The following is a 10,119-nucleotide window of genomic DNA, read 5'->3' on the forward strand; positions in this document are numbered from 1 at the left end:
AATTCTCTTGGAAAATCATTCAATACTCGGAACAATGCTCATCCTCAAAAATTATAGATCCTACCATCAATTTAATTAATGAAATCTGCTATTATGCTAGATGAAAAAGTATTACTCACTTTACTAGGATTCCTCCATGGTAAATACAAGAACTTTCTAACAAAGATTATTTAAGTCAATTCACAGTCCACTCAAACTATCTCATATTCTCATATCAGATATGATTCGTAAAAAGTACATAACTTAAACAAATAGTAGTCTAAACAAGAAGTGTATAGTGCCCTAAAATAAGACCATTTTGCTTGTTAATTTCTCAAGCTGCATTGAGTTATACAGGCATGATACAGAATCACTTAATTTCCAAATTCAGATGGAAAAACTCATCTCAGTGTCGAAAAACCATGTTATATCTATTCCACAATAGAGAGATATATATGCCAACATTCCAATCAGTAGAGACAATCTTTATCACAGTCCAGATACACTGACAATTGACAAAGATATCAAGACCAAGCATTTCCATAACATTATTTTGACAGTTCAGTGAATCATGAACAAGTAAACCCAAAACGTTTAAATGATCTAAACTGACAGATTCTGGAGAAATCCAAACAAAATAATTGAAACAAAGTAAAGGAATTGTATGTACAAGTATACAATCCATAAATTTTGATTACCCTTCTGAAACTATTAGTATGATGATGTGTAAATCTTCAAGAATGTGCAGATTTATAATAAACAGATTATTTATCAGACCTGTCTCAGCTCAGCAGCATTGCTTGATGTGTGCGAAATGAAGAATGTGCTGGATTCAATCTTTGTGCTTGCCCCATCATGAGCCACTCTAGAAAAGTAAATTTCTTCAACAAGCATGACTCTCTGAGTCAATAACTCTTTGCCGCATGTCTCTCCATACAACACCAATCACCCATGTCTTATTTGGCATTCCCCTTAAAACAGAAGAACTCTCTATTAAACACATCCAGCAGCATGATTTGCAGCTACAGACTTATGTTTCCCAACTTTATCAACATGTGAAAGATCTTTCAGCTTTATAGAATATGTCAACATATGAAAGATTATTGAGCTTTAAGCAAAAGTAGGAGCTTTGTGCATTGGGTACAAAACATCTTCAGCCCATCCAACATGAGTAAAACTGTTTCTCTAATCTGGAAAAGTTAGTGATATATTCTAAACTTCTAATCAGTGGCAAGTAGAAGATGTGAGAAACACCACTTTCAATTTGTATAAGGTCTGTATTTAAAATGCTAAGTTTAGCATTGTGTCTCACTCTGCCTTATATAGTCAGGTATTTTTTCTTTACACATATTTAAAACCTTTTGACGGATCTCTGGAGATAGTCTTGTCAAAAGATCTGATATGGCCAGTTCATGCTTCCTCTTTAACTCATTTAACTCGTCTTGCTGCTTTGTTAACAGAATCTCAAGTTTCTCAGCGATTATCTTGACATCTTCTGATTCAAGATAGTTGTCTTCCAAAGGATGACCTCCGTTGCTAGAATGTAGATCTGCAGCTGCACTACTGTTGTCGCCAAGGTGCAGATCAACAGGCACACTAGCTTCCCTCTCTTCACTATTATTGTCATCATCAGAAACACGCTCATCCTCAGACTCTTCATGCAAAGCATCAAAACATTGATTTTCTGTGTCTTCATGGGAATCAGGAGAGTTTTCATTATCTCCAGTTGAGCTAGATCCGGCAGCAACCGAATCCACCTGAAAAGACAAGTGTGAGGGGCTAGACTTTGCTGGAGAGCTTCCACCAAATGCCTTTGGTGAGTCAGACCAAAACTTACGACCTGAAGGAAATCTTTCCAATGCAAGATTGCCAGCAGAAAGGGTAGACTCACTCAGGAAGGGAGAGCCATCTTCCTTGGCTTCAGATGCACTGCTCTCAGAACTTACAACCTCTCCAGTAAAACTATCTTCAGGGAGTTCTTTTGACGCCCAATCTGAAATATGGGACCGGATTTCTGCATCAATCATTTCAGCAATCGTTGAAACATCTTGATCACTCAGGTCCAACTCCTCGACCATTTCACTAGCAACAGCAACTGCAGTGTCTTCCTCAATATCAAATGGGAAGTGGATATTGCGATAATGACCTGGTCCCATGTGGAAACTTTTCAATTTAACAGCTGTAAATGCTAATCAAAATATCTTCTTCTTTTGGTTTAAAATTAGAAGAACTAAAAAGAAACAGAGATGGATAGACAACCTGAGGAGTCCGCAATTCGTAGTTTCAGAAATATTGTGTGAACATCTCTCCTCTGACCTTGAACTGTGAAATCTCTACTAATCTCAGGAGATGAATCCTTAGCATTTTCACCAATATCAATCTGATCAAAACTGCCTTCTGTGTTTGACATGTCAAAATGTGAGGACAATAACATAAAGGCCTTTGATATCTGTAGAAAATACTGAAACTTACTTGAATGGCGGGTTCTAAGACTTAGAGAACGCCCTATACTTTCATAATCCTCATCTGATCGGAGAAAAGGATCCATTAGAAGTTCCTTGGCTGGCAAGCGTTCAGAGGCTTTTGCAATACATTTTTCTATAAATGCTCTAACTGAAGGGTCTGTCACTTTTGCCAATGATGCTGGCTTTATTCCCTAGAAAGAAAAAGAACTGATATGACAATCTAGATACCAATTTTTTTTTTGGATAAGTAATGAAAATATCTAGATACTAAATTTTTGATAAATAATAAGTTTTATTAAGAGAGATGGAATGCCCAAATACACATGACGCATGCTAGATGCACCTCACAACTAAGCCTTACGATTGCAATGATTTATAAACTCTAATAAGTTGAAAGAAAAGAATCCTGATGCTTTCATCCATTCAAAAAAGGTTCAGAGGAACTGCAATTACAGGTCTAGAATAGTCTGTTCACACCCCTACAAAATTCTAGCATTTCATTCCCGCCAAAGACACCACATCAAGCAATGAGTGATGGCTTTCCAAATCTCACCATTCTGATGTCTCCCAAATATTCCTTGCTAACAAGCAGGTAAATCTATAACGTATAACCCCCCAAGGCATCACCACTGAACCCCAAATAGGGAAAAAAATCATATCCCACAACTCTCTGGCAAGAGGGCAATGAAGAAGCAAATGCTCCCCATCCCCTTTACACATACAAAACCAACTCACCCATTTACTAATATAAAATAAATAATTTTCTTGCACAGGATTTCCCAAGGCTTCAAGTGTTTTTCAATCTTAAGACCTTTTATAACTCATCAAATTAAAAAATTTCAAAAAAACTTCAGTAAACAAAAAAAAAAATCATAAATGTCACAATGAAGTGGTTAAGAATATTTGATAGGATGACCCTAACTATATCTCTTTCTCTTTCAATCAAACAATCATCTCACATTTCCATATGAAATCATAAATCAGCTGCCTAACACTATTTGAACTCTATAGACCAGAAGGTTTTATTAGGTCAGCTACTAGAAACTACACCAACTCTCACTAAATTTAGGAGAGATCTCCTATGTGAGCAAAGAAAAGGGAGACCTATGTCAGAATGAGGACACGTATACTCTATTAACAACTTTCACATGCATCAACTAAATACAAGGGCTGAATTGTCCAGAAAGTGGAGATCCTATTCAGCAATGACTTATTTTCAGCTAATCCTAAACAGAATTTCAAAATTTCCCATAATAGCCCATAATGGCAATGATAAATACTGCCGGAAATTCTTCCACTATCAGTGCACTCAGAATGACATGGATTCTCTTCTTCCAAATTGTTTCAAAAAATCCTAGAGTGTCTGCTCATATTATTTGGTTCAATCTGTACCTATCTCTACACTTAAAAATTCTATCTGATTCGGTGATTTCCCCCCACCACACCCCCCCCCCCCCCCCCCGGCTCTCCTCCCCATTGGCTGTATAAAGGCATGCACATTTTTAAAAGAATGCAAGATTTCAAGAACATAAAGTATCCACTATAATCATCTGCATTTAGAATCTTGCAGAGACTAGAATATCCAATGACAAATGTACCCACATTGGCTGTGTAAAGTCATGCACTGGTTAAAAGCAAGATTAGCATGAAAAGACTATAAACATGGAGATGCCATTATCTTGCTTCAAAATTTGAACTTGTACAAACACATATATATCTTTACAAATTTGAATTTTCTAGAGCAACATAGAATCCAAAGGATCCAATGATCATATCATGTTACTGTTTTCAAAAAGACAGCTTTTCAAAGACTACAAAAGCTCTGGAATAAGACAAAGTCAAGCAATGTAAAAACATAATAGAAATTTTAAAACAAAATTCAACTGCAATAATAATTGAAAAGGATCAAAGATTATTAAGGCCTTACTGATGTCACTTTCTTGTATATTTGAGCTGCATTGGCACACTCAACATAAGGGTACTCGAAGGTGACCAACTCTAACAAGCACATGCCAAAAGCATAAATATCTACAAGCTCATTGTATTCCTCTTCATAAAGCTCTGGTGCCATGAACTCCGGAGTACCTGAAGACACAATAGCAATTATGTTGCTGCCCCCAGTAACAAAGTTTCCAAAATAAGTCTAATCTCAAAAGGACAATAATAAATAATAATACAATCCTCACCAATGACACTATGAGCTGAACGAGCCTGGCGAAGAATGGCAGCCAGGCCTAAGTCACCAATTTTCACCTCACCTTGATTTCCATTGACAAATATGTTATCACACTTCAGATCTCGATGAATAACTGGTGGGTCATGACTGTGAAGGTACTGAAGGCCCTCTAGAATCTGCCTAGACCATTTCTTCATAGCTCTCAAATCAACATATTTATGTTTCTTTCGGTATCTACACAATATTCAGAAATAAAACCCTCAACAAAAGCAAAACCAGAAACAAAAAAATGGAAATTAATAAGCTATAGTAGAATATAGAATCTCACTGCCGCAATGTTCCAGAAGTGAAAATCTCAGTAATGAAGTTAATGCTCTCATTTTTTGTGTCGACCCATGAGTAGTAAAACTTAATTATGTTCTTGTGCTTCAAAGTCTTGAGTAAATGAACTTCTGAATATAGACGCTCCAAATCTTCAGAGTTCCGTAATATATCTGCCACCTTAACCTGATTCCAAGCTACTTCAATTCCTTCCAATTCATCAAATGCTCGATATCTAAATTCCCATATTTGGATCAAGGACACAAAAATATTCCACATATAATGAACCTTGATTTTTCCAATAAGTCTAGGGACACAATATTTTTCATAAATGTTGATATGGCCTGTTATGATTTGTGCATAATAAAACTGGTGTCAGTGGTGGATCCAAGTGAAAGTGTGTCGTTCCAACCACAACCAGCCACATCAACCGTTAAGAAAAAATGTTGTGTCCTAGCATTACTCTAATTATTCACAATGCACCTAATTGCAAGGTTTAGTATAAATTCAGAATTTAACATAGCATATAGAACACAAGGATACACTTTCTTGAAAGCTCCTCTACCTAGAACCTCTTTGTACTGCAAAACCACCATTCAATTAAACAAAAAAAAAAAAAAACCCATCAATAAATCACCAAAACAAATCAAACCCTACTTGTACTTTGAACAACTAAAAAGCCATTAATCAAAGAGAAATGAAGCATTGACTAATTTTCCAAGCAAAAATAATATTTGAACAAATTGAAAAAACACTTCAATTATAAACAGCAACATAGATTAAACCAAAAAACAAAAATTGAAATTTTGAATGAAGTAGAGGAATTAACTGACCCGACCATATCGACCAGAGGGATCAACCTCAATGAACTCGGTGTCTGAATCGTCTGGGTCGTGGTCGGACGACAAGTCCTGTGGCATTCTCGGCTCCAATTCAAGCACACACACCGAAATCGGATACCCCCTAATACTTAGTTCAGTGAAATCCCAGATCAGAATTCAAAAACTGAGCCAAAAGTCACAATGAACCGAGTCAAAAAATGGCAAAAGAAACCGGTTTTTGGAAGAATCAAATGATACCCAAATGAGAAAATCAACAAAGAATAATAAATCCTAGAGAGAGAGAGAGAGAGTAAGAAGTAGAAGAAGAAGAAGATGAGGAAGCGTGAGAGAGAGCTGTTACGTCGAAGAGAAGAAGCTTTATTAATGGCTGAGCGAATCAGCCATTTGAGTGTGTCCAATTGACTTGTTGTAATTCGTTTTTCGTTTTTTTTTTTTTTTTTTGGATTATGATGGGTGAAAAGTTAAAACTGAAAACTGAAAAAAAAAAAAAAAGGAAAGTTTTGGCCTTTTGGGTAATGCAGATAGTGGGACCTACTTTCCCAAGAATATGGGGTGGAGGTGGGGGACCCAGCCAGAAGAGAAGTGATTTTGCTGAGATGGCAACAACTAGCCACCACTTCTTGATTGTCGCAGGTATGATTACCAACAGTAAATCTATCTATATACAATCCATTTCACACAACGTTTTTTTTAGTAAGTTTTTGGGGGTAAAAAACTTAGGTAGTCTCGGAGCACTCTGAACTCTTACAAAGTGAGCGGATTTAATACGTGGGTCTCACAATAAGATCCACCAACAGCTTGGAATGGTGCTCTGAAACTACTTAAGTATTGCTTAAGTTTTTAACTGATGAATGCAAAATTAATAACATTTCCAAAATTTATGTAACCGCTTCTTTATATTTTTTTAAGACTAAATTTTATGAATGCTTCCACCTATCACAATTTACAATCATAACATCTTGTGAAAAGTTATGAGATATTTCTTTTAAGAGAAAAAATATGTAATATGTTGTGTCACTAACACCGTTAATTTATGGCCGAAAGCTTGTAACTCGACTAGTATTCCTAATGTTTTTAATGGAAGCGTCCACATTCAAATCCCAATGTTTCTCAAAATAAAATAAAATAAAATCCTATCTCTCTCATTATAATGAGTAGAAAAAACATTTTTTTTTTCTCTCATGTAATTGTTAGAAGTGAAATATTTTTTTTGAGTAATGCTATAACTACAACATTTTCATGATAATTTCACACCAAATCCGATGGGGCTAGTTGTTTCTAATTTTAATTTGTGCTCATCACTGAAATCACATTTTTGTTTATCAAAACTAGCCAATAAAAACTTGTTACCTATGATATATTGTGGAATTGTTGTGAAAATGTTGTTGACATAATATTAAGCTAATATAGATATGAGATAGATGTTGGACTAATGCAAATATGAGAGGGCTGTTATATAATTTTGCTATATGCCAAAAGTTTTATAGCTCGATTGACACTTTTTTGTGTTTTTAGCTAAGATATTTAGGACATAAATCCCATCCCCAACGAAACTATATAAGTAAAAAAAAGAAATAAAAAACCAATGGAAAAACTGTATATCATTCTATATATATATATATATATAATATTTATTATATAAGGGGATAAAAATTCATAAACTAAAGAGTACTTTTCAGTAATTCAAAGACTAGTAAATTTAACTAATGTACACCCTTGGTGCGGTGGTCACTCCACAAGTATAAATGCTTGTGGGGTGTGGGGGGCAAAAGCCGAGATTAAAATTTCCAGGAGGAAATTTCATACACATATACACTTATATTAGACTAGAGTAGAAATTTTATCTTGTATAAAAAAAGACTAGTAAATATAGTATTTTAATCAACCAAGCATGTGATGAGTTACATGAGTACAAAATAAATTATTCTAACTCTGAACTATCGATATACCAAAGTATGATTCTCTAAAAAAAAAAAAAAAAAGAAGATATACAAAAGTGTATTTAAAAAAAAAAAAAAAAAAACTATTAGGTCATTTATAGTATCAAATAACAAATATATGAATTTGAAACATTTATAGCAATGTGGATGACGCTCTCAATTCCCATGAATTTAACAAATGACTAACATCAAGAATGGAGATTTTTCTTTTTTCTAAAAAAACTTTGGCATACCAGAAAAAGAAAAAAACACATGCAAGTGAAACACCTAAATTCAGCTAATAGTTTTGTAGTTTAGTGATATGTCCGATTCCTTTATAGAAGAGAACTTAGGCTCCAATCCTTCATTCTTTTTAATTTGTTGTAAGAAAGAAGGAAAGGCAATAAACAATAAAAAAGAGGACTTCTTGAGGCAAGAATACTCATATATGTGGGTGGTCTTTCACCAACTATTCAAGAGAGTGAACAGGCAATATGGTACCTTAACACCAACCATTCTAGACTCATAATGGGCTAATTGATATAACTAACAAGTAACAAACAATAACGTTGGAATTGTTGTGGCAAAGTATTTGTGAAAATGTATAGTATTAACATTATTGACTAACGAAAGCTCAATAGAAATGGGATGGCCGTACGATAACCGTTAATAAGAGTCATATATTCTTCAAAAGTATTACAAATTTACAATCATAAATCTTTTGCACGTACCTTGTAAGTTTGAATTGATCCACAGACTTGTATTTAGGCCTTCTTTAGATAAATGAGTTTAAGCAGCCAAAAAGAAAGAAAGAGAAGTTGTAATTAGGCATCAGAAAAATGAATATACCTTTTGTTGTTAGAGAAGCAATGCATGGGTACGCACGGCATGTTGCCCATTTCTATGTTGTGATTTGAACTAAAAAAACCAAATCTTTAGGATTAGGTGCCTAACTTTGCCTCAGTTTTCACGACTCTTGAAGCTTAAACCTAGGTTCGTCCAAGAAAACACAAAGATAATGAATCAATATATATACACGTACACACATATTTATATATATATATTATAATAATAAGCAAGAGAAAATGACATACTTATTTTCTTGTAAGAGGCAGGTGGTTTACTTTTGCAATTGGACAAATGGTATGCATTTTGAAAACGACTTCCCTTCGAATAAAATATTCAATCACTGTCAAAGTTTTATCCACAAAAGGAATTGCTTGGCCGTAAGTTTAATTTCTTTGTCCAAAATTAGAAAGAAAATAAAGAGAGCTTTTGGTTTCAAGTATGATAATCTACCGTGCTAAACTGCCTATTAGCCATGAATTGGCTTCTATTTTATAGGCAGAGAAGAGTTGGATTTGTATGCAAATTGGAGTTTCTACCAATCAGAAAATTATTGCAACGCATTGTTTTCACAAAGCCATTCATGCAAATATAGGTCACGCATGCCATTCTGAATTGTACAACAATGTTTGACCTCATTTATAATATCCATTCGTGGCCTTTCGGACTCGTTTTGTGGACAATTTCAACCTTCTTAAAAGGCATTTCTTATTATTAAAAAAAAATGCATATACATATTTTTAATGATTGTTTAATTTGGTAGATTCCTCTTCCACTCGGAATATTTATGCACACATGTCTAATCAACAATTCATATGCGCAGCTGATAAGTTTGATATTTTAGGGACAGATAGAATAACTTTATTAAATTTGGGTTTAAATGATAGGGACTTTTATACTTTTGTATAATACTTTACGCACACTTTACATAATGAAAACGTAACCAGGTTTATTCTGTCTGGTATAATCTCCCTAAGATACATTTAAAAAAGCTGACTTTTTTTTTTTTTTTTGGTTGCTCTTTTGTGACTTTTGTGAAGGATAAGCTTTTTACTTTAATGTTCTTGGAAAGAGGAGAAATTATATTTTAACACACTAAACTATATCTTAAATTATTCGAATGTATATTTTGCACCCTAAATTTGGATATTTATTACACTTTGCATCCCCAAAGTTAATTTTACTATTATGTTAGACAAAAATTAATAGCATGTGACTTGTATATGATATTTGCTTAGGTGGCACATAGTTTAAAGATAAAAACACCCACTGCCCAATAAATTAAAACAAAAGCTCTCTAGCATATCATCTTCCCGAAATAAAAAATCTGTCTATCCCGAAATAAAAAATCTAGCCCTCACATGTGCGTGTCCAACAGCTCCTCTTCTCCTCTCACAGGTTCCAGGTGATGCAACATTTTATGAGTGAGAAAAGGTAAGGCATTAAAGGACGTACACACCGACATGCAAAGAAACTCTCACCAGTCATGATCAGATGTGCATGCACTAGCACTAGACACAGCATAACAAATTAAGAAGAGGCTTTGTAATTTTGTTCCTTTTAATGACTCT

The 10,119-nt window shown here is 34.4% G+C and overlaps 1 protein-coding gene across 4 annotated transcripts; it reads right to left on the reverse strand.

The window, feature by feature from the left end:
• Positions 1 to 491: 491 nt before the first annotated feature.
• Positions 492 to 6,198, reverse strand: LOC126701525 (probable serine/threonine-protein kinase WNK3). Of its 4 annotated transcripts, none has more exons than XM_050399670.1 (8): positions 5,775 to 6,198; positions 5,485 to 5,522; positions 4,949 to 5,176; positions 4,703 to 4,854; positions 4,372 to 4,529; positions 2,452 to 2,635; positions 2,239 to 2,376; positions 492 to 2,125 (listed from the first exon to the last, which is right to left on the reverse strand). In XM_050399670.1, exons 1-8 carry the CDS (start codon positions 5,859 to 5,861, stop codon positions 1,275 to 1,277), a joined length of 1,836 nt encoding a protein of 611 aa, XP_050255627.1. In that variant the 5' UTR covers positions 5,862 to 6,198; the 3' UTR covers positions 492 to 1,274. The 4 variants fall into 4 exon arrangements, with proteins under 4 accessions (XP_050255627.1, XP_050255626.1, XP_050255625.1 ...); XM_050399669.1 differs by having other exon boundaries at positions 2,239 to 2,373; positions 4,631 to 4,854; XM_050399668.1 differs by having other exon boundaries at positions 4,631 to 4,854; positions 5,775 to 6,197.
• Between the last annotated feature and the right edge of the window lie 3,921 nt (positions 6,199 to 10,119).

The sequence above is a fragment of the Quercus robur genome, chromosome 10 (genome assembly GCF_932294415.1).
Source record: "Quercus robur chromosome 10, dhQueRobu3.1, whole genome shotgun sequence".
NCBI classification, from domain to species: domain Eukaryota; kingdom Viridiplantae; phylum Streptophyta; class Magnoliopsida; order Fagales; family Fagaceae; genus Quercus; species Quercus robur.

Excerpts from the sequence above, each read along its gene's own strand:
- LOC126701525 (XM_050399667.1), bottom strand. The coding sequence starts at position 5,861 with ATGCCACAGGACTTGTCGTCCGACCACGACCCAGACGATTCAGACACC. Across the intron at positions 5,523-5,774 it reads CCTCTGGTCGATATGGTCGG|TACAAAGAGGTTCTAGGTAG; the intron begins GTCAGTTAATTC and ends GTGGTTTTGCAG. Across the intron at positions 4,855-4,948 it reads ACTTCTGGAACATTGCGGCA|ATACCGAAAGAAACATAAAT; the intron begins GTGAGATTCTAT and ends AATATTGTGTAG.